This window comes from Botrytis cinerea, chromosome 15 (assembly GCF_000143535.2).
Source record: "Botrytis cinerea B05.10 chromosome 15, complete sequence".
NCBI classification, from domain to species: domain Eukaryota; kingdom Fungi; phylum Ascomycota; class Leotiomycetes; order Helotiales; family Sclerotiniaceae; genus Botrytis; species Botrytis cinerea.
Window position 1 is genome coordinate 494,811 of NC_037324.1, and position 23,744 is coordinate 518,554.

A 23,744-nucleotide genomic window follows, 5' to 3' on the forward strand; every position below is an offset into this window, starting at 1 on the left:
TGGAACAGGTGCAGGCGCTGACTGGTCGGTCCTGCTAGTCTGTATTAGGTAACGTCATCGTTTCTGCCACTCACCGCCTGATCAGAATCCATAAAGTTATCAACATTTATTAAAATCTTGCGAATGCGACAAACACTATATCTAGCTACGACAATCCTCAAAAATGACTGTCGCAGACATTCCCTTGGTATCGCAGCAATCCGCTGCGGATATAAATCCTAAAAAGCGCAAGCATGAAGAAGATGATGATGAGAAAGAAGAAGAATCCAATGCAATTGGTATGGAAACAGTATCATCAGAACTTCGTCAACCAGATTTGCCAGAATTCAATTTGATATCTGCAAAGAATCCAGCTAAAGAAGAGCTTGGTGAGAAACCTCCATCTGAAGAATGGAAAACGGTAGAAAGACATCCAAAAAAGAAAGCCAAGAAAATACCAAAGGCTGGAAATGGAAATTATCCTGCTATCACTTTCGCAGCAAAGGAGTCTAGGCTTTCAGGTCCAATTAAGATTGGAGACTTACAAAGCCTCGTCCTTTACCTTCTTGCAGATGGGATGGCTCCTCAATTTGTTTCCATTCGTCATCGACCACAATTCCGAAAAGTTGTCGTACTTATGGTCCCTGGACTTGAAGAATCTATGTTTGGTACCAAGCCCGTATCTGACTCACATCGACATTCTCCAGATGAATACCTCCCGCGCAAGCTAAAGTCTGAAACTTTGCCTACAAATTTGAAGCTATTTGCGGATATGTTTGAATATATATGGCCAGTCAAAACACCGGGAGATAAGAAATATGCAAAGATGCATTCTCCTTTACATGCTATGCTAACAGCACCTGTAACTAAAAGCCAAGAAAACAAAAGTAATCATGGAAAAGGTCCAAAGAAAGCTAGAGAGCCTACTGGTTGGCAAAACACTCGCACACCAGTTACACAATTCCTTACATCGCCAGAAGATCTCCAAGAAAATGGTTATACCCTTCATCCCGCAACCTATGAAGATGTAGTCGATAGAAACAACTTGGCAGAACAGCGGAAGACGTGGGAGCTCGATGAGGCTCATGGATGGGTAGACACAAAAGTTAACAATTTTGATGAAGGATCAGTTCCAGATAATGAATTTGAGCAAGGAAGTCTGACAGTCGGCAGGGAGATCTTCGCTATGGATTGTGAAATGTGTATGACTGGCAAGAACGAGTTCTCACTTACGCGCATAAGTATTGTTGGTTGGGATGGGTCAGTTGTTCTGGATGAGCTTGTAAAACCTGAAAAGCCCATCATTGATTATCTCACCCAGTAAGTTTGCGTTCCAATATTTGATCATATTACTAACAACGTATAGATACTCTGGTATCACCGAAGAAATGCTTGCTCCAGTTACAACAACATTACAAGACATACAAAAGAGATTAGTCGAATTATTCCATCCACGAACGATCTTGATCGGCCATTCTCTCGATTCTGATCTTAAAGCTCTCAAACTCACACATCCATATATCATCGATACCGCAGTCATATATCCCCATCCTCGTGGTCGGCCACTCAAATCCTCCCTTAAATGGCTTGCCCAGAAATATCTTGGTAAAGAGATACAAAAGGGACATGGAGCGACTGGTCATGATTCAACTGAGGATGCGAGAACGTGTCTTGATCTCGTAAAGCTCAAGTGTGAAAAGGGGTCTGACTGGGGAGCAAATGATTCACAAGGTGAGAATATCTTCAAGCGATTAGCTCGAACTGGTATAAAATATAAGAGCCAAGGAGGTTCGGCTATACCGGCTTCTGTAGATGGAAAATCGTCGGCAGCTGTTGATTGGGGTGATCCAAAGAGAGGCCCTGGCGGTGCTGCAACCTTCTCGATTGGATGTTCGAGTGATGAACAAATCATGGAAGGTGTAATTCGAGCTGTAAATGGGGATCCTGACGGAAAGATGATTCCAGGTGGTGGAGTAGATTTTGTATGGGGAAGATTCAGAGAGTTGGAAGATTTGAAGGAATGGAATAACCAACGACTTCCTCGTGCACCCGAATCTAAAAGCCCAGCGGCAGGCAGTAACAGTACTGTAACCACCGAAGCTAGCGATAAAGATACTACTATGGAAGATTCAACTTCTATTAACCCAGCAAATGCCACCGAATCTACCACTACCGAATCCAAAATACCTACGGAAACCCCCTCGGAAGATACCACCACCGATCCTTTCGCACCTGCAACTCTCACCCTAACACAACGTATCCATAAAATCTACCAAGCTCTTCCTCCATGTACAGCCTTCATTATCTACAGCGGTTCCGGCGACCCCAAGGAAATGGTTCGATATCAAAAAATGAAACAACAGTTTCAACATGAGTATAAGACGGTGAAATGGGATCAGCTGAGTGTTAAATGGACGGATGTTGAAGAGCAGGCTATGAGTAAGGCGGCGGATAAAGCGAGGAATGGAGTAGGGTTTATTGGGGTGAAGTAGGTGGGCGAGTGGTTTAAGCGATGTTGGGGGAGGAGGGAATGAGAGAATGCATGGGTAAATGCATAGTCAGATGGACAATGTAACATTATGGAGAGAAAAGAATGCGTATAAGAAGGACGAGGACGAGAAGAAAATGAGAAAGGTATGGGACTGAGAAAATAAGATAAGACGTATAAATCAAAATCGAAATCAAAAATCAAAAATGATACCAAAAACCGACATAGAAACAGGAGCAAGCTATAGGAAACAGGCATATGTATATATATATATATATATATGTGTGTGTGTGTGTGTGTGTATCTTGGCTATCTACATGCATGCACTACCAAAACACTCAACGGTACGAGCATCATTCCAAGGCGCATCCATCCACGAACTAGTCCTTTATCTTCCTTCTCCTTTTCTTTTTCCTCTTCCTCTTCTTGTTAACCAACCAACCAACCAACCAACCAATGTACAAAACCCCATATCATATCACACGCATACCACGCTCAAATAAATGATAAAGCTCGCTCGCTCGTCTGTTTGCTGTAATGCATCCATGATCTTCATGGTACTTTGGGAGGTATAGGTATACGTATACATGGATGTATATTGATCAAATAATCATCGATTTGTATCCAGGGAGGAATGAGTGAAGGAAGGGAAGGAAGGTAGGAGAGAGAATAAATGCAACGATTCATCCGGAATCCCGAGTCAGAAAAGAAGAAGAATGGTTTAGAAAGAAGCATGAGAAGAATTGTGTTTATACACTATTCGACTTTAATTAAGTCTCTCGTCACTCTTATCACTTTCTTATTACTTAGTATTGATACTCACTCAAACTACCACTTCTATCTCTATTTCCTCTCGGTCCCTCGCCTGCCTTTCCATTTCCATTCCCCATCACCTGCTGCGCCACCCATTCCAAAACCGTTTCGTAACAAAGTACATACTGCAGTAGATTCTGCACCATACTTAATCTCTGTCCTCTAAAATCCTCAACCGTTTTCTCCACCAGATCGGTATCTTGATCGAAGACCCAATCCATATCCGCTTTCTTCCCCGGTCTTCCCCGCCCCATATAATCCCCACTACTAGAATCATCGAATTCCATAGGTGTAGTACCATGTTTTTGTTCTTTGCGTTGACGTTTCAACATATCAATCACAGAATCAATGGTACAAAAGGTTCCCGTGCGACCACAGCCCGCACTACAATGTACAAGCATTGGTCTTGTGTTTTCTCCTTCTGGTTCGCCCGACCGGGGAGTTTCAGTTACGGAAGCAGAGGCGCGTTGCATAGAATTGGCGAGGTGAATAAGAGCGAGTAGATGACTAGGTTTTGCTGGAGAAGCGAAATCTGGCCAGGAAGAATAATGTACTTGTGTAATCTCTCGCATGGGTGTGAAAGGATGGGCGGCATGAGAAAGCGTGAATTTACGGACGATGACATGAGCATCTTCTGTTGTAGGAGAAGGAGGTGTAACCTGAGTAGTACTTGCGCGTTTTCGTCCAGAATCTCGTCGGTCTGTAGAATTTCGATGTTTCGTAGCATCAAGGTGGACTTTCTTTTCGGATACCAATTTAAGCTTGAGGTGGCCATAGTCATTACTAGACCAATATGAGTGGCACTTCAGTTGTCCTCCTTCTGCTTCCGCAGTCAACATGACAATGACTCGTACATCTTGGTCCCAAATAACACTCCAGAAATCCTACAAGGTATTAGTACCAAAAAAAAAGGGAAATAAGGGGAGCGAAAATACTGACTTCGAAGGTTGCAGGCAAGGGCCCTTGGGAAGCAATATAACGTTTATTGCTCCTTGATGCTTTGATATGACTTGCGTTAACATAATCACACGTGCCTTCCGTACGACCTTGTAATTTCACTCTGGCATGCTCGAACGGCCAAATATTGTTGTATCTGTTTTTGCTGCCCTTCTCAACACCAGCTATCTGAACATCATTAGAATTATTTGATGCTTCTGGCCCATTCCCGTATCGAACTCCTTGTGTTAATGCTTTTGTCATCCTTGCCAACTCTGCTTGCTCAATATGAAGAAATCTGTCTGAAACAATCTTGCCATGATCTTCTTTCTTTGCAGCCTTGGATAACCACCTGGGAACGACACTCATAGCAGATGGGTCTCTCGCCAGATCCTCAGGGACTGCAATATCTCTCTGACCCACACCATCCATTAAATCTTGATTCTGTCGAATGTTGCCGAAAAATGGGTTTGCCGCATTCTTTGTTACTGGCATGGCACATCCCCCAGCTACCGGTGCAACTCCAGGCAATGCCGTTCCAAGGGTGAGATTGATTCGGGATGGCTGTGAGGCTTGCGTTGAACCCCGATCAATTGACCTTGGAAAGTTTTGAGCAAAGGTATCAAATCCACCTTTCAATATATATCTTGTTCCATTCCAGCCTTCATTGGTGAATTTTTTCAGGGTATTAATAGCTAGTGCTGCATCTTTTTTATCCGAAGATCTATTGTCATAAGCAACAATGTATTTAGCTTGCCTCCATTTCGAAAATCTGGTTTTATCTTCCTCGTTTGTAAAAGTATCTTGAAGCTTCTGAAGATTAAACGAAGGCCGTTTCAACAAGGTAGTAGGTATGCATAAATTGAGGGCATTCCCAATCCTTGATTGTGAGAAAATACTAAAAGTTCGGCAGTCGAGTAGCAATAGTTCTATCGAGGGACAACGATCCATCATTTCCTTCAACTGTGCTGGCGTAATCATGGCTGGCCCATCTTCTAACGTCGACGGGAGTGTGTCCGCTCGCTGGTGTTGACGCAGTTGCGGTAATCCTGGCGACGGAGGATCTACTTTGTTTTGAGGTAAAGAAAGCCTAGGGTGTCTTTCGTCTAGAAGTGAAAGGTGGTTTCTTTGCATGGATGCCATTGAAGTTGAAAAACTGGCAGGTGACATCTGGCGTGGGAATTCGAAGAACGAAGGAGGGTTTGTCGAGGAAGAAGGCAGTCTCTCAGACGAAGATACATATGCTGAGTCCGCTCCACTATCAACATCACCATCCCTTAATGGTGCATCCCTATTTCTCGGAATGGATCTCGGTGACGGGGGTGCATCATGTGTATCGACCTTGGATGGTTTTTTCTTACTGTCTGGGCGTAGTAAGGAAGGACCTGGAGACATTGAGAAATTTGCCAGACCCCCATGACTCAGATTGAATCTGTTGTTAGATTCAGATTGCTTTTTGAAAGCCTCAAAGTCGGGATTTGAGTTGAGAGGTATGTGTTCTGGTGTGTCACCACCAAATGAGAACTAAAAAAAGATCCAAAATTAGAAATGATTTCACCCATGGGTATCTAATTCGGACATTGTACTCACTATGGAAGACGTGGTAGGACTCCAATTTGCTTTGGGCAAGGCGTTGGTTTCTCTAGGATTACTCGACGGTTCAACAATGAGACCGAAGTAATTTGGACTGGAGCTCCGCACTTGTTCGCCTTGAATACCTGGAGATCGTAAGGCGGAAGTCGGCGGCAGACTCTGCCCTACAGATGCAGGTATTCTCCCTGTTGCCGGACTCATCATTGGGGTCGTGGTAGATGGATTTGTAGCGGTTCGATGTGATTGCGAGAGCGAATGTGAATGTGGATGCGGATGTGACTGAGAAGACCTGGGCGAAGGTCTCGTTGCTGCTTTGACAACCATCTGAAGTGATGCGCAAAACCTTTATCCTTTTTGTTACAAGATTATTCCTTCCTCGCGTGGGCGACTGACTCTGTTTGCCAAAGAACCAATAGCCAATAACCAAATGTACGTTATTCGCACGTAATTGCCATCGTTTCTATGTACTGCGACGTGGAGTGGAAATACGGTTCTGGAAATGAGGTTGTAATTATCGAATGTGGTATGGGCAGGGTGATCGTGGTACTCGTAAATTGACCGGCGGGTTTGAAGGTGGATCGTGGTTGACTTTGCGCAGATGACAACAGATGACGCCAAATCTAATAATAAAATTGAAAGAAGGTTTCTCGATTACTCTCTCAATGCCTGCTTGTGTGTGTGTGTGTGTGTGTGTGTGTGTGTGTGTGTTTGTTGTGTGTCTGTATATCTTTTTCCCAAATAATATCCTCCTCCTTCGAGACGTGCGTCAGTTCAGAGTTCGAAATGGGCGAAGGAAATGGAAGAGGTAGGGAGAGAGATAGGTCTTTGGGATTCGATGACGGATTGGAGACGGGGATGATTGGCTTTGGGTCGAATGATACCGAATAGGGAAAGCACTCAGGCAAATAGAGGGAGGGAAAGAAGGAAAGAAGGCTGATGGATTCCCATTCAGGATTTTTTTTTTTTCTTTTCTTTTTTTTCTTCTCGTTTCTTTTTGGTGACTAGAGGGGCGCTGTCACTTGAATGGTGGTGGTGGGTGGGTGGGTTGACAGTTGAGTTGAGTTTCGATTAGATGTAGTGTACATGTAGGTAGTCTGTAGGGAGCATGCACAATGTAGTTGGAGTTGGAGTGGCCGTGAGAGAGAGAGAGTGAGTGAGTGAGTGAGTGGGCCAGTGGGTGGGATGGGATGGGATGGGATGATGTGGTGTGGGATGAGATGGGATGGGATAATGTGAGGGAGGGATGGATTCTCGTTGATCGTTGATATTGATAGGTAGGCAGGCTGTGTATGTGTGTATGTGTGTATGTGTGTACTGTGCTATCCTGTCCTGTCCTGTCCTGTCCTGTCCTTATTTCTCAACACCTATCTATCTCTCCTCTTCTTCCGAGAGACTCATGCTTTGGAGAGTGCAGTGCGTGGTTAATGGTTCATTTCCTGGAGGAAAGGGAAGCATGAGAAAGGCTGATTGAGAGGGATCCGCACGTTTATGCCACGGATTCGGAATAGAGGAGGGTCAGATATTGGACCTGCATGGGTCAGAACGATAATATTCACTGGTTGGATTCGTTTCGTTCCGGTTAATATGGTTTTTATGGTTTTTATGGTTTTCCCCGATGGATGTGCATTCTCAATGGTGACGGAGGGTTTTGATGATGATGATGATGATGATGATGTTATTTGGCGCAGATCATTCAAGAAAATTTAAGGGTCGGACGGCTTAGGTTTCGCTGAATGGGTAGCTCGCGGACGGATACTCTCAAGCGTACAGAATCATTCTTCACATTTAAATGACGAATTTATTAAGTCGTGAATATATATGTATATAGATAGACATAGATATAGACATAGATATAGATGTAGATACACACATCGTTAGGTGTACACACACACATGTCGACATCTTCGTTTGCCAGTAGCGGAAGAGAAAGAGATGAGAGGGAAGAGAACCAAAAAGGGGGGCGGGCTATGTACGACTCCTAGCTCGCAACTAACTAGCACGTAGTCGGTCCCTCGTCCTTAGTAGGTGCTTCGAAGTGAGGAAAGATGACGGAATGAATCTACAAAGCTACTTGGTCTTTACGGGCCAAGTGGCGAGCTAGCCATTTGCCAAAAAGTCAAATAAATGGACAAAATGTTCTAGAAGGGCGGGCTTCGTATACATGTTTCGCATTTCTAATCCTTCATTTCCAGGGAGTCATCGAATGTCGAGATACATTCCTGCCGCTTCCTCAAAGCCATTGAGGGGAGAGAGGAGGAGGAGGAGGAGGAGGAGGAGGATATCAACAAAAAGCTTTCTTTTCTTTGTCATCTTCCGTCCAGTACGTCATTTGTTAGACTTTACTTGGCCATCATCATATTTCAATCATCATGAGCCCCCTTTGCAGACCGCACAGTACGCACACTCACAGTAACCATATAATGCCAGATCCAAGTTGTCGTGACTCTTAACCCCGATGTCCCTCTTCTCTCTTTGCCTCCTTGCCTCCTTGCCTCCTTGCCTCTCTATCCCCCTCTTTCCCTCTTCCTTGAATCATGTGGTCTCCACAGACAGCTTATTCATCCTCTTGATGATTTCTACATTCACTGCTCGCTTCCGGATCAGCAGTTACTCGTTCTTCCAAGAAATTCCTCCATCATCACATTCACCCATCACCTGTCCAATAATAATTCCAAGTCCAAGTCCAAGTCCAAGTCCAAGTCCAAGTCCAAGTCCAATTCCAAGTCCAATTCCAATTCCAATAGATCCAATCTCACAATCTCACAAGAAACCGATGATCCAAAAGTCTAGAACGTCAACAATGGCGAAGTACTCAAGTACAGCATACAAATGTCTTGTAACATCGATTCTATGCAACACCATGAACTGGAAATGGAGATTAGCCTTGACTTGCCGTCCGCGCATTATCTTTTCCACATTCCATCCCATCCCATCCCATCTCACAAACAACAATGAAAATACAAATGGGAAATCCCCAGATTTGAGATCAAAGCATTTCGGTCAAGGTAAAGAAAGAGTCCAAGTTCATTGATTATTTTCCGTGAAATACCCAGTTTGTAGATTGAATGAATGACGCTCCGCTGGGCCACTGCCGTGGAGGCTTCTTCGCTTCGCTCTAGATTTGATTGGCATAGTACAAGTGCAGACTGTATATTACTACCAGTATCCAGTATCCAGTATCCAGCATCCAGCATGGTAAATATGCATAGCATTGTTTAAATGGCCAATTTTATCTCTATTTCTCTTCTCTTCTCTTCTGCGATTCTTCTCTTCTTCTCTTCTGCTCCTTCTCTCCTCCACAATTCATCAGCCCTAGGTCTCAACGGCGAAGTGACGGTCAACTGCATGCATACCGGATGCCAGATCAAATCTATTGACGTCATTCGTACATATCAACCTTGGGTACCCAGCACAGCACAGTACACATCACATCACATCACGTGTGCCACCAGCAAGCATGTTTTGGGGATGTCTCACATTCCGTCTATCGGACGTTTCTTTTCTTTTCTCCGATCGAATATTGGAAAATATGGGGGTTCGCTCGGCGTTTGCCTATCGCGTATTGCTTTGGATGTTGTGGGCAGCACGTGAGTCCATCGGTAATGCTTTGATTATTGAAGAGGACCATCTCCAAGACTTCATATCTACCTATGCAGCAATCAGGTGATTTGGGATTTGGGATCTGGGACTTGGGATTCAATATCGACTTTTCTATTGGATCGTGATCATTACCTATCTTAGAGTCCAGTTCATCTGAAGAATATGTGTATATCCAATGTTCCCTTCGCATTACTCGAGCATATAGAAAGAATGAATAATCCCTACGTACACATTTCATGATTCTTTAATGTAAGCACACTCACTCATCACATCCATCACGTCACATGACTTCCCATCAGATAACCTCGTCAAGCTTATCAAAAGATTATCACTTACACAATTTTTCACCTGATAGCTTCATTTCTTCATCCCCTTATCTCCCACCATCATATCAAAACATATCAAAATACGCGGGGTGACTTCGCGAAAATGCATCTCACACACGCTAAATCTTAGATAAACAATTTCTCCGTTCATGCCTCCGCAATCTTCCTTATTGTGCCATCTCTCTGATTGGTTCTTCTCGTCCTTTTCAAGGGGGATGGGGATGAGCGTTCGGAAGACATGGGGCCCGTTTGCCTTGCGATAAGAATCGTTCGAAAAAGGTTATGGAGACAGACGGGAGGAGAAGTTTAATGTGCTGGTGCTGGTGCTGGTGCTGCTGAGATACGTCGAACAGTAATATTGTCGGAAATAGTTTTCTTGATAAGGGATAAGGAATTAGACGTTTGCCTTTGCTGTTATCGGATGAGATGTGTATATATATATATATATGATGTGTAGGGAGGTAGGTAAGGTGTCGAGTTCATCTGTTCAAGTGTGTTCTGTTTCTTCATTTACATCTCTCCATTTTCGCGTGCTTGCCATTATCAACTCTCTCTATCTCTACATACCCTGGGCACGGAGTAGCTCTTCTTGAATTCCTATCTCCAAGTAGCGGCCGTTACCAATATACTCTACATACCATTGGCACGGGATATCTAATTCATTCCTCCCTCTCGTTCCCCTCCAACCATCTACTCTCACCCCACCTCATCTCCAAATTCAAAATGTCCCTCCACAAATCTCGCTCCCGAAGTTCGCTATCGGAAAATGGCGACGTGAAAGTAGCCCCCGGCACCACGCAGAAGATCGACGACCCCGAATCCAAACTCGGTTTCGCTTCCGAATCCGCATATGTCTTCGATCACCAGGCAGAGAGGGCTCTGTGTCGCAAGTTCGATTTTCGCTTGCTGCCCGTGCTAGCTTGCATGTACCTGTTCAACTCGCTTGACAAGGGAAATTTGGGAAATGCGAAGACGGATGGCATGGAAAAGGATTTGGGCTTCAAGAGTAATCAGTATAATATCATCTTGAGTGTATTTTATATACCTTATGTATTATGCGCACTTCCTATTGTGAGTTCTTTTAGGTTTTACTTTTTGTCATACGACTACTTTGGGGGGTTTCGACTGTTGGCCTCATGTCAACATTTGGTTTGACTCCACGCTTCTGATATTATGTCAAATATCCAAGTGAGATCTGAGCAGTTTATCGAGAGTTAAAAATGCTTCAAATTAGATTTTATCACCGTCTATTCATCAACAAGGTTCTAACATCCTATAGGCTATGCTTGGAAAGAAGTATGGACCTGCAACAGTCCTACCTATTCTTATGATGTTCTTTGGATCATTCACTATTCTTGGAGGTAAATCATATTCTTCAACACCCCAACAAGGCTAAACTAATTTCTTTCCACAGTCGCAGCCCAAAACTTCGGAGGCATGATGACCCTCAGATGGTTCCTCGGCATGTCCGAATCTGCCTTCTTCCCCCTCGTAATCTACTACCTCACCACCTTCTACCGTCGTGGAGAGCTCGCTCGTCGCCTCGCCATCTTCTACGCTGCTAGCAACATTGCCTCTGCCTTCTCCGGTCTCCTAGCCGTCGGATGTTTCCAAATCACCAACACCCCTCTCTACCCTTGGCGATACCTCTTCCTCATCGAAGGCAGCGCCACCCTCCTCTTCGCCTTCTTCGCTTTCTTTTACCTCCCCGCCTCGGCCTCAACCGCCAAATTCCTCACCGAATCCGAACGCGACCTCGCCTACCACCGCATCCAAGTCGACTCCTCCTCCATCGTCAACGAAGAGTTCAACCTCCACGACTCCCTCGCCATCTTCAAACAACCCTCTACATACGCCTTCCTCGCCATCGAAATCTGTCTCGGTGTCCCCCTCCAAAGTGTCAATCTCTTCCTCCCCCAAATCGTCTCCCGTCTCGGCTACTCCACCATCAAAACCAATCTCTACACCGTCGCCCCCAACGTCTCGGGCGCCGCCATGCTCCTGATCCTCGCCTTCTCCTCCGATTACACACGAAGACGTGGCCCCTTCATCGCCCTCGGTTTCCTCTTCACCTTCATCGGCTTCCTCATCTACGTCTCCATCGACGTCACCTCCCAACTCCACGTCGCCTACTTCGCAACCTTCATGATGTGCTGGGGAACCGCCGCTCCCAGCGTCCTCCTCAGCACCTGGTACAATAACAACATCCCGCACGAAGGCCGTCGCGTCGTCATGAGCAGTGTAGGCGTACCTCTCAGTAACCTAATGGGATTAGTATCCTCCAACATCTTCCTAAACAAAGATGCTCCCAAGTAAGCATTTCCCTCCCTTCTCTCCAAAAAAACCCCTTCATCCTAACCCTCACTCCTAGATACATTCCCGCGCTCGCCACCACAGCCGCTTTCGGCGGCATGGGCGTTATTCTCAGCACATGCCTTGCTCTCTACATGATATTCGATAATCGTCGACGCGACGCCCGACTCGGACGCAAATTAGATATTAACGAGACGCCAACTGAGTTGTTGAGGGATGGGCCGAGCGTCGAGGAGTTTAGATGGTTTTTGTAGAATTTTTTTTTTACTTTATCTTGTGAAAAAAAAAAATTCGGAAAAGAAAGGGGAAAAGGATCAGGAAGGGAAAAAGTTCGAAGAAAGGGGGGAAAATGTTATACCTCAATACGAAAGAGAGGATGGGAGTTTTTATCGATTGGTTTGCTTGTCTGTTACATTTATTTATTTATGAGATACCTGGATATTTACTCTGAGAGATTAAGTATCAATGATTATATTATTACGAAATTAATATTATTATACCAACATGACTATATATATTACTTACTATCTTTCCTACCCTGTGCTCTTTCTTATTCTTGTTTATTGAAGATTTATTACTATAGTTATATATATATATACATCTCCCCAACAACAAAAGAATCCAAAAGCAAGGAAATTATATGTATATATGAAAATAATTAATAAGTGTGTACTATATATATATACATATGTATATAGTAAGGATTTAGTATACACACACACACATACATATATATATATATACAAACACAAATAAACACAAATATAATAAAAATACAAAAGAACACTCAAGAACGTATAATGTAGATTCAAAAAGTATCAATCAAATCAAATTAAATCAAATCAAATCATCGAATTGAACAATCATATCATTATGGATGTGATTCCATTCCATCCCATCCCATCAACAACAACAAAATTACTTTCAAAAATCCCCAACCTTTTATTTTTATTTTGAGAATTCCTCCATAGACACACAATCCAATCACCCAATCATCCACTCGCTATAAAACATCACCGTTGCCACACCATACTTGTATGAATTTCTATACCACCACATCTCCACCCCAGCACTTAACTACACTACATCGAATGTATACCGCTTCCCCCCCCACCGCATCTACTCCTCACGCCACAATTCATTCAGTTAAATCTCCTCTTCCTCCTCCTCCTCCCTACTAGCCCTCTTTCCCCTACTATCCAAAGTATTCAAGCTGATCCCATCACTATCCCCGTGATCTCTTCCCTGCATCCCTAAAGCTTGTCTCCCCATCTCATTATCCTTCAAAAACTCTCTCAATTTCTCCTTTCCAATCTCAACTCCTTGAGTACTGGCCGCGTTCATCATGCGGATGATTGGGCCCCAGAGATTAAGTGTGTAAGTGACATATCCAGCAATACCACAGAGAATGAGGAAGATGAAGTAGATTGGGTTACGGAGGACTATTAGAGATGACAGTTAGTTCATGACTTAATTCAAATCTCAAAGGAAAGGAGGGGAAATAGAACATACCAGCAACGATTTCATTCCAACCCAAAGCCAACAAAAGACCATAGAAATACAACGGAACTTGGGCCACTCCACCAATAGCACTGCGTTTAGCTTCAACATATACACCGTCCGCAGTTTTCTTGAATCTAACGACGAGATCTTGACGTTTAGCTTCACTAAGAACAGTCATTTCCTCTTCGAGACTCTTTCCTTCTTCCTCGTCCACACCACCAATAGGAGTTAGATCTTCCTCATCTTTAGGATCGACACTAGCTGGGGTGCTACCAATCCATTCAGATAATTCGGGAAGTGATGATGATTCCGAAAGCTTGAATTTAGACAATAAGGGGATGAGGGTGAGAGTAGATTCTCTGGCCTTGGTATAAATTCCCTCGATATCATCAGAAGGACGCCATATACGTGGGACACCCGCTTCATCGTAGCGGAACTTATCCTCAAAGTTTTCTCGAAGTTTGAGAAGGATGTTGCCTTCCATGACTTCCTCGTCAATTTTGGCTCTGAGGACACCCCAACTCTTTCTTTTAAGACGCCATAGGCCAACTTCAATTTCATCCTCACTAGCATCAAAGCTCTTTGCTCTATCAGTGAATTTAGACTCTGCTTCCTTGACTGTGTCAACAAAAGTTTTCCAGATTCTATCCCACAAGTCTTTCTCAGAAGCAGGCTTTTCGCCTGTCTCAGGAGCTCCGCTGCCGCCTCTTCCAGAACCGAGTTTGTTAAACTCAACTCCAATGGAATCATTCAATCGTGATCTAACCCATCTTTCAACTCGTGTTGCAAGACGTCTCATTTCTTCTTTTCTGAGATTACCGCTAACTTCGTTAAGATCTTTTTCGTAGAGGTCATATTGCGACTTGAAATTAGTCCACGCTAATCCTTCAATGTACAGGCTCTTTGCTTCTGTCTCGAAGGTTTTGAGTGCAGTCTCCTTTTCACGTTCCACAATATCTGCAAATTCATATGAAGCTGCTCTCTTTTGGCCAAGCTTAACGGCATTCGAAACGGCATCGCTGAAGGACGCGACCCCAGATTTATGAGCTGCCACAAGTTGACCGTGGTATAACGCCTTTAATCTCGTATCGATTTTACCTTCAAGCTCGGTACGCTTCAACGCATATACACCTTTGTGATACCTGCTAGCCTGTGTCTCAAAGTTCTTGACAGTACTGGTGCGAGATGTTTTACCGGTACTACCCAAGTCCGCAATGACAGTAGGTTTGCCTGACCTGGTATCTTCTGCTTGCTTCTCTTCAAGTGGTTGAATTTTTCCATCGAATGAGACCAAAACTTCCCGAGAGATTTCATCGCAACGAAATTGTGCCAAAAGTTCTTGTTGAGTAGGAAGATCCAAATCTTTGTTGCTCACAATTTGATCCCAGACACCTTCTGCGTATACAGAAAATCCATCTGCGGGAATCCGACGGTGGTATTCTGGCAAAAAAACACCTCCCTCGAACCCAGCATCTTCGGCCCGTGTAGATTTATGCCCAGCTCTGAATCGTGTACCAAGCTTTTGAACTTCCGTAACGAACTTGTCTGGCTGCAAGATCTTGTGTGGTAAAGCTGCGAATGCGAAATCAAAATAATCTTCGATTTTTGAATTCTCGAGACCTGCAGGTTTGGAAAGAGAAGTCCAAATCGCAGTTAAATCCTGAATAAGAGTGTCTTTGAGGTTCGCAAGTGGAGTGGTGCCAAGATGATCTCGAATAACAAAGAATAGAAGTGATCGTGGGGTAGACCTGTGGAGTGTTACTAAATTTGTCAATGATCTTCAAAAAAGAAAACATACTGCTTGTCCTTTAGGAATAGTTGGCAGTTAACTTCAAATACAGTTTTGAGTAAGCCCATATTTGCGCCCTGGTACAATCCTACTTGATGCTCCCAAATATTTACAATGAGAACCTCTGATGTGGCTAGAGCAAAGAGAGCACTTTTTCTTTCAAAGTCTTGATCTTCCCCCCGCTCTCTGCCATCAGTTCCCTCAACATCCATCACCAAGATATTGTCCGCCATAGTCTCGGATTCAGAAGCCCCAGAGCTTTGATTCTTATTCTTTGACATCCATATTCCTTTTGTGGTTTGCCTCCTCTCCCTCTCGGACATCACCCCAAATTGTGTGCCAAATAAATGGTTGAGGAGCGTAGACTTTCCCGTGGATTGTGACCCGAATACCGATATAAGGTGGTAGTTAAAGCCAGAGTGTGCTGTATCTGTGAATTGAAGATAGGTGTTGAGATTAGGACTACACAAATTCTGTCAGCCATGGCAGAGCTTCCAACTCGATTTTTGCGTACTTGAATTCCTTCTGCTCATCAATAACTTGTATGCCACGTTCATATTGTTCTTTCGTCGGCGCATCGCCAACGGATGCAAAATTACCGTTCATCGTCATGACTGAGGGAGCTGTAGGAAATCTTGCAACTGCGGAAGGCCTTTCGCCATGACCATTTATGTTGGCAGTAGCCATGTCGGTGATTGGCCAGGTATAATATAGTGATAGTGACGTTGAAAAGAATAGATACCCTTGTTTCTCTCAAGGGACAATTGGCATCTGATCTGAACCTATCCAACTTGATATATCAAGCAAGTTTAGCCGATTCGATACACGTGATAGAGATGGGAATCAAGAATGGGTTGAGATGAACTTGAAGTGCAACACGAACATTTCATCTAAGCTATTTGAACAGCGGACAGTTTGATATACAAATACAAAGCAGACGTTTGTGTTCTCGAACCCCTCCTTCGTTTATAACTTATGCCACCGAGTTTTTCTTCTTCTTGTTCATGGATATTCATTCATTAGATTGGTTAAATTCTAACACGTCACTTTGACAACATACAAGACGGATGCATAAAATTCCAGTTCATCTAATCACATCACGGTTGGATGTGGATTCCCAAATTCAACAATATTCATAGTTTCAACTTCCCACCCATCTGATACCCGTGCGGCCAGAAAGCATGCAATCCCAAAGCTAGATGCACACACCACAAGATGGCAAACTGCAAGAGGAACGAGAGGAGCGAGAGGAGCAACCTGGCTTTCTTAGTGGAGCTGCATACTTTCTGACAACATGAGCACTTTGTAGGTAGGTAGTGAAAAAGAAACAAGGCTGAGGGATGAAGGATGAAGAGTGAAGGGTACAGGATGACCCTGCCCCCTATGTAACCCTCCCCCTATGTAGCCCTCCCCCTTTCCCTCGCTCCCGTCTGATGCTTTTACCGGCCGGTACATGCCTCGTGGGATTTCTCCAGATTTTCCCCTCAAAACCCTTTTTATATACTTTGGCTTTATACTTCACGATTAGCTTTGAGTGTACCTACCTACTGACACCCGATCTCACCATAGCCACACGTAGCGTTTGGGTTTTCGCGGGACGAAAGGTAAAAGCTGGTGTTTTATGTGATGATTCTTTTACGTTATTCCTCATCAAATAAAGTTCGGGATCCAAGTTCCTTGCAAGTGACAGTTGCCATTGACAAATCCCCCTAGAATCTTGGGTTTTCCCGATATTTAGACGCTATCACCATCGATAAGTTATCAATTCATTCTCTATCTCTCGGCCATCTTACGGTCTTTGGAACCCCAGTGTTTGACCCTTTATCAACACTTCCATATACTTCAACTCTCTCAATTGCTAGAGATTCAACCTCTCAGCATCTTTTTAATCGGTCTTTCTATTGCTCTTCAACACATTTCATCTTTGTTTGCGTGCATCTGTGTACTTTTACAACAATGGCGGCTTCAAATCAAGATGCTGCGTTGGCCAACATGGGATACACGGCTGAATTGCCTCGTTCCCTGAGTATGATGAGTATTCTAGGCCTGCACGTTATCTCCTCTTGCTCCAATGGTCAATACTGACTAAAGTACTAGATCATTCGCCATTATGGCAGTTCCTTTCGGTCTCAGCACAACACTCGCTTACTCGCTGACCGATGGTCAATCTGTGACCGTGTTATATGGTTGGATCTTCGTATCGTGTATATCACTTGCCATAGCTGCCTCACTGGCTGAGATATGCAGTGTGTATCCAACTGCTGGAGGTGTATAGTAAGTACAACCAAACATTTTTTGCATTCAAAAAATATCGACGTCGACATTTGTCAATGCCGAAATTCCCCGAGAAACACCGAGGTCTTTGGGAAAGTCTAGACTGACACTTTGAAACATAGTTACTGGTCTGCTATGCTTAGCACCAGGAAATACGCTCCTGTTGTTTCCTGGATCACGGGGTGGTTGACGTTGGTGGGCAATTGGACTGTAACTTTGTCCATCAACTTTTCGGTATGTCGAGTCCCCTCGGGGTATGAATGTTCAAAATGCTGATATCTGAGGGCAGGGTGCACAATTGATTTTAAGTTCCATCTCGATCTTTAATGAAGACTTCGTGGCCAATGCATGGCAAACCGTCCTATGTTTCTGGGCCGTTATGGCAATTGCTTTCTCGGTGAATGTATTCGGTGCAAAATACCTGGATTTGATCAACAAAATATGTATATATTGGACTTCGGCTTCCGTGATTATCATCATCGTTACTCTCCTAGTAATGGCGAATAATCGTCGAGATGCCGAGTTTGTCTTCGCCCATTTCGATGCTTCGGCATCTGGTTGGCCTTCTGGATGGGCCTGGTTCGTTGGTCTCCTTCAAGCCGCCTATACCTTAACCGGCTACGGAATGGTAGCTGCCATGTGCGAAGAAGTACAAAATCCCGAACGAGAAGTTCCTAAAGCTATGGTTCTGTCTGTCTTCGCCGCAGGAGTTACTGGAATCCTCTACTTAGTTCCTCTATTATTCGTTCTCCCCGATGTAACTTCCGTTCTTGGGCAACTAAACGGTCAACCCATTGGCTACATCTTTAAAACAGTCACTGGTTCCGCAGCTGGTGGATTCGGACTTCTATTTCTAATCCTCGGTATCCTTTTCTTCGCTGGTGTCGGCGCCTTGACCGCAGCAAGTCGTTGCACATATGCATTTGCCCGCGATGGAGCCATACCCGGTTCTCGTATCTGGAAGCGCGTGCATCCTACATATGATATCCCATTGTGGGGCCTTGTCCTTTCTACTGCAGTGGACTGTGTGCTCGGATGCATCTATTTTGGCTCCACGAGTGCTTTCAATGCTTTTACGGGTGTGGCTACGATCTGTTTGTCGGTTTCATATGGAATTCCGATTTTGGTTAATCTTATCCGGGGAAGACAGGCAGTCAAGCATGCTTCATTTTCGTTGGGCAGATTTGGATTTGCTATCAACGCTGTTACCGTTGTTGTGAGTATTAAAGATCCTTTCTTCTGGATAGTTTACTAATCAATGAATGTATAGTGGATTACTCTCGCCATCATCCTTTTCTGCATGCCAACCGCTATTCCGGTCACTCCTTCAACTATGAATTACGCGAGTGTAGTTTTTGTTTTCTTCGCTTCTATCAGTCTTCTTTGGTATGTAATTAGAGGTAGAAAAGAGTTCAGTGGCCCTCCAGTTGTTTCAGCTGAGGAGGCAGAACATAATGGGGAGGTCGTGGGTGGTGTGGGAAGAGTTGTGACAGAGGATGGCAGTGGGCAGGTTTCCTATGGAAGCGATGCAGAGAAAGCGAGTCGGAAGTAAAGGTTTGTATTATTTGTAATTATGATTATGTGTATGTTGTATGGTATATGGTTTACGGGTTTCATGTAACAATACGACTCGGATGAATTAGAAGTGCGATGGGAACTGTTAAAAAAGAAGGATGTTGAAATTCTGGGTGTCTTCTAGACTTAATTCATAGTTTGTTCTTATAGGTGCAGATTAAAATAGTATGCCCAAACCTAATGTACATGATTTACCTCAGCTATTGTTAGTCTTCTGTGTCGACACTCATCTTTGACCTTTCTTCTCTCCTTTTGTCTTTTTTCTCTTTCTTCCTCTGGGCTTTCAGAAGTTTCTTTGCTTCTTGTCTCGCCTTTCTCTCGTCATCTGATGCCTGTTCATTCTCAGGGTCTCCTTCATAAGCTTTTTCAGTATCGGTAAGTAGATTGTCTTTCGGAATCGCATCGACAGGTTTGCTGCGGAATAAATTGAAGTCTTCTTCGTCCACATCCATTTGATCAACAGCCTCGGGTGATTTATCCTCCAGATTACTCTGCTCATTGTCCTCTTCCGCCAGCGCATTCTTTTGTTTGGACTTCTTCCTCTTCTTTTTCTTCGACTTCTTCGAGGTAACTTCCGTGCTTTCATCTGCATCTTCCAGATGGAGTAGTAAAGCTTTGTTAACCAGTTCTTTCCCTTCCTCAACCTGATTTTGAGCAAGCAAGGCTTTGTTGATCAGTGGTTTATCGTCCTCCCCTCCGTTTGTCTTGTTGTGTTTCGTTTTCAGCTTCTTTGCTTTCCCTAGAGCAGTTCGTCCCTCGTCCTCATCACTACTAGCATCCGCCAAAGCCCTCTTCGCACTTGCAGCCTTCTCCTCGGCATCCCTCGATTTGCTAGCTCTTAACTCCTTCGAAGGAAGCATTTTGTCGCGCAAAGTTTTCTGATTCCGTTCCGCAGCCGGCTTTAAATATTTCGCAAAAGCTGGATCTGTGTTAAGTGGTTGATTTCCCGCCGGTGTAGGGAACCATAAGGCATCCTCAGCATCAATTTCCTCCTGCGTCTTACGGCGTCGTTCGGTAGGATATTTTGCTAGGATGTTTTCCGCAATGGCTTCACGTTTTGCGAGGGCCATTTGTATACGGTTCATTTTCGCATTGAATTCCTCCCATGTTTCTTTCTTGGGTGGAGGTGCCTCCGTTTGATCATCTGCGAATTTGACCATGCTGCGCGATTCTGAATGGCTGTATCGTGCGATATTTGAATCCTCGTGCGGGGGGTCTAGTTGCGTAGCTTCGTCCTGCGTTACCGCGTAATGCGGCGTATGTTCATTCGTTGTACCAAAATGAGTTTATTATTATTGTAAGACTTGACAAGGCTAAAGGATTCGTTCGTAGAATAAAAATAATTTGACAAGGCTCAAACTCAAGTGTTTCAAGGATTTATCTTTCATCCCACTAGCCCACGTGAAAGTAGCGTTATGGGTCTGTTACGCTTCCCGTACTAGCTTCGCGAATTCCCGTTTGACGGAAGGACAATCACTGAAAAAAAGATCTGGTTACGATAGAAAGACGGCATTGTGTCTTCCGCTTTTAATAAATATCAACATGTTCAAGCTAGCTAGAAGCCAACCTTTGGCAGCTGCCTTGAAGGCAAGCAGGGTAATTCTTCTACATATCGAAATAGTCTCTTATCAGCAAAGTTAACATGGTCCCAGGCCTCAATGCCATCCCGCATGGTCGGCGCTGCGCAACAAAAGAGAGCTTTGAGCATACACGAGTATCTTTCAGCAGATTTGTTAAGAAAGGTACGAAATAATTGCACGGGCGGAGACGAATCTGACGAGAATACAGTATGGAATTGGTGTTCCTGATGGATCTGTTGCGAAAACAGCCGCAGAGGCCGAGGCTATTGCAAAGAAGATTGGCGGAGATGACATGGTTATCAAGGCACAAGTTCTTGCAGGTGGAAGAGGAAAGGGTACTTTCGACAATGGGTTAAAGGGAGGAGTCCGAGTTATCTACTCTCCAACCGAAGCAAAGATGTTTGCAGACCAAATGATCGGACACAAGCTTGTCACCAAGCAAACCGGTGCCCAAGGACGCATTTGCAACTCTGTCTATATCTGTGAGCGCAAGTTTGCTCGTCGGGAATTCTACCTTGCTATCTTGATGGATCGTGCTTCCCAAGGACCAGTCATCGTTTCTTCGTCTCAAGGTGGAATGGATATCGAGACTGTTGCAAAGGAAAGCCCAAACGCAATCACAACTACCTACATTGATATCCACAAGGGTGTCACTGATGATATTGCACGAAAGATTGTCACTGATATTGGTTTCAGTGAGCAATGTATCGAGGAAGCCAAGGATACCGTTCAAAAACTTTACAAGATCTTCATGGAGAAGGATGCTACTCAAATCGAGATCAACCCTCTCTCTGAGACCTCTGATCACAAGGTTCTTGCCATGGATGCTAAGCTTGGTTTCGATGACAACGCCGAGTTCCGTCAAAAGGAGGTTTTCGAATGGCGCGATACTACCCAAGAGGATGCTGAGGAAGTCCGTGCCGCAGAGTCTGGTCTTAACTTCATCAAGCTCGGTGGTGATATCGGATGTTTGGTAAACGGTGCCGGTCTCGCTATGGCTACTATGGATATCATCAAGCTTAACGGTGGTGAGCCAGCTAACTTCCTTGACGTTGGAGGTGGAGCCACCCCACAAGCTATCAAGGAGGCTTTCACTCTCATCACCAGCGACCCTAAGGTTACTGCTATCTTCGTTAACATCTTCGGTGGTATCGTTCGTTGTGATGCCATTGCTCAAGGTCTCATCAGCACTGTTGAGAGCATGAACCTTAGAATTCCAATTATTGCAAGATTGCAAGGAACAAACATGGAAGCTGCACACAAGTTGATCAACGACTCTGGTCTTAAGATCTTCTCCATTGATGACTTGCAGAGCGCAGCTGAGAAGGCTGTCCAATTCTCAAAGGTTGTGAAGATGGGTAAGTTTGCTTTTAATCCATATTCGTTGATGATTAATACTAACATATAAATTAGCCCGTGATATCGATGTTGGTGTTGAGTTTTCTTTGGGCATTTAAGCGGTTACATAGATGGGTTTTCTCCTTGTTTGTATTGATTCCCTCCGTCTTTAGATCAATGGGTGACCAGGGCTGAGTTACCATGTATAATGCATTGAGTTTCATGTCCACATTTATTATCTTTTAGTTTTTATTCTGTGAAATATTTGAAAATTTGTGATCGTTGTTTATTCTTGTTGAAACTTGAGATACTACTAGGCGTAATGCGATAACCGATAGAAAGAATCAACAACGATGGCGCTGTGCCAAAAACATGTTCCAGCATAATAAATCTAGCCACGAACTCTATAGATTGAAGTAAATCTTCTTGATTTCACGGGATCACCAATCCATCCATCCAGCCATTCATCACTCTTTCATATCTCCGTCTCGGCCTCACCACCAAAGACTCTAAGTTCACAATCAAAAAAATCTCCAGTACACAATCCAAATTCAAGCTCAAAAAACAAACACCTCTCCCTTTTCCCAGACCCCGCTGATCATCCCGCACTCCTAGAGTACCCGATCGCAATGACATACGCCGGTTCAATCCCCATACCTATCTTTCCCTCTCCATTGCCAATCCCGATTCCCATCTTGTCCGCTCCACCATCTTCTCCCTTCTCACCTCGCAGCAGAAAAACCAAAACCACAAAAGCAATCCCCAGCGCCTTCCAATCAATCTCCCTCGTTCTTCTGACCAAACTCACATAATACGGATACAGCGTCGCGAGGATATGGAAAATGACCAGCAGGATGGTATTCCAGAGACGCAGGGCCGCGTTGCGGAAACGGAGGAATTGGGATGTGAGTTGGAAGAGGAGAGTGTGGGAAAGAGTATTTGGGGGATGGGACGTAGGATGTGAAAAGGGGTTGGGGATTGTAGGGGGGCGGGAGAGGTGGAGTTGGGTGAGGTAGAAGGGGGTCGGTTGGAGGTGGGATTGAGGGGCGGTAGGAGGGATGAAGTGGGGGAAGAGCGGTTGGGTGGTGGGGAGGAAGGGGTATTGGGGATTGTGGAGGAGGGGGGAGAATGAACGAGTGGATTGATAGCCGGTTGTCCAGGAGAGGGGGGTGTAGGGGGTGGAGATGAATCCATTGTTTGGTTGGTGGAGAGACATTTTGAGCGATGTTTTATGCGGATGAGATGGACCAGATGGTTTTGTAAGGTTGAATGGGAGATTTGAATGTAGTGTATTCTGGATGAATGATGAAAGATAAGAGTATCGTTTGATTTGGAATAATTGCTTTGGGAATTCAAGCGGTGTTATCTCTGCTCGCTGAGGTAGAGGAGGAGGAGGAGGAAGAAGAAGAAGAAGAAGAAGAAGAAGAAGAAGAAGAAACGAAAGAGAGCAGAAGAATAAAATACTTAAAGATACGGAGTCCCACGAAGAGAACGGGTGCTAGAATTTTCTGGCTTTCGTTGGAGAACACCACATCGTCTATTCCGAGTTCAATATCGCAGAGTAATAGAGTTTTCTCCGCTCGCATCCTGGGTTTGCTAGTTGACCTGCCTAAAACTCCTATTGTTCTCATGTTCTC

General features: G+C 44.4%; 7 protein-coding genes across 7 annotated transcripts; 4 read left to right on the forward strand and 3 right to left on the reverse strand.

Moving 5' to 3' along the window:
• Window positions 1–121: 121 nt before the first annotated feature.
• On the forward strand, window positions 122–2,706 carry BCIN_15g01320 (hypothetical protein). Its single transcript, XM_001553674.2, has 2 exons — window positions 122–1,299; window positions 1,346–2,706. The coding sequence occupies exons 1-2, from the start codon at window positions 164–166 to the stop codon at window positions 2,469–2,471; spliced, it is 2,262 nt and encodes a 753-aa protein (XP_001553724.1). The 5' UTR covers window positions 122–163; the 3' UTR covers window positions 2,472–2,706.
• Window positions 2,707–2,789: 83 nt separating this feature from the next.
• BcPtpA lies at window positions 2,790–7,154 on the reverse strand. The gene is made up of 3 exons (XM_001553675.2): window positions 5,807–7,154; window positions 4,220–5,740; window positions 2,790–4,164 (listed from the first exon to the last, which is right to left on the reverse strand). The coding sequence occupies exons 1-3, from the start codon at window positions 6,131–6,133 to the stop codon at window positions 3,274–3,276; spliced, it is 2,739 nt and encodes a 912-aa protein (XP_001553725.2). The 5' UTR covers window positions 6,134–7,154; the 3' UTR covers window positions 2,790–3,273.
• Window positions 7,155–9,998: 2,844 nt separating this feature from the next.
• On the forward strand, window positions 9,999–12,575 carry BCIN_15g01340 (hypothetical protein). The gene is made up of 4 exons (XM_001553677.2): window positions 9,999–10,806; window positions 11,015–11,096; window positions 11,150–12,047; window positions 12,107–12,575. The coding sequence occupies exons 1-4, from the start codon at window positions 10,459–10,461 to the stop codon at window positions 12,300–12,302; spliced, it is 1,524 nt and encodes a 507-aa protein (XP_001553727.2). The 5' UTR covers window positions 9,999–10,458; the 3' UTR covers window positions 12,303–12,575.
• A 260-nt stretch (window positions 12,576–12,835) lies between these two features.
• Bcsey1 lies at window positions 12,836–16,231 on the reverse strand. Its single transcript, XM_001553678.2, has 4 exons — window positions 15,855–16,231; window positions 15,350–15,802; window positions 13,561–15,299; window positions 12,836–13,490 (listed from the first exon to the last, which is right to left on the reverse strand). The coding sequence occupies exons 1-4, from the start codon at window positions 16,025–16,027 to the stop codon at window positions 13,195–13,197; spliced, it is 2,661 nt and encodes an 886-aa protein (XP_001553728.1). The 5' UTR covers window positions 16,028–16,231; the 3' UTR covers window positions 12,836–13,194.
• An 891-nt stretch (window positions 16,232–17,122) lies between these two features.
• On the forward strand, window positions 17,123–19,285 carry Bctpo5. Its single transcript, XM_024697415.1, has 5 exons — window positions 17,123–17,388; window positions 17,438–17,614; window positions 17,737–17,848; window positions 17,904–18,830; window positions 18,885–19,285. The coding sequence occupies exons 1-5, from the start codon at window positions 17,297–17,299 to the stop codon at window positions 19,164–19,166; spliced, it is 1,590 nt and encodes a 529-aa protein (XP_024553230.1). The 5' UTR covers window positions 17,123–17,296; the 3' UTR covers window positions 19,167–19,285.
• An 18-nt stretch (window positions 19,286–19,303) lies between these two features.
• On the reverse strand, window positions 19,304–20,543 carry BCIN_15g01370 (hypothetical protein). The gene has a single exon (XM_024697416.1). The coding sequence runs from the start codon at window positions 20,347–20,349 to the stop codon at window positions 19,396–19,398; it is 954 nt and encodes a 317-aa protein (XP_024553231.1). The 5' UTR covers window positions 20,350–20,543; the 3' UTR covers window positions 19,304–19,395.
• Window positions 20,544–20,652: 109 nt separating this feature from the next.
• On the forward strand, window positions 20,653–22,413 carry Bclsc2. The gene is made up of 4 exons (XM_001545506.2): window positions 20,653–20,785; window positions 20,842–20,931; window positions 20,978–22,127; window positions 22,183–22,413. The coding sequence occupies exons 1-4, from the start codon at window positions 20,732–20,734 to the stop codon at window positions 22,224–22,226; spliced, it is 1,338 nt and encodes a 445-aa protein (XP_001545556.1). The 5' UTR covers window positions 20,653–20,731; the 3' UTR covers window positions 22,227–22,413.
• The last annotated feature ends 1,331 nt before the right edge of the window (window positions 22,414–23,744 follow it).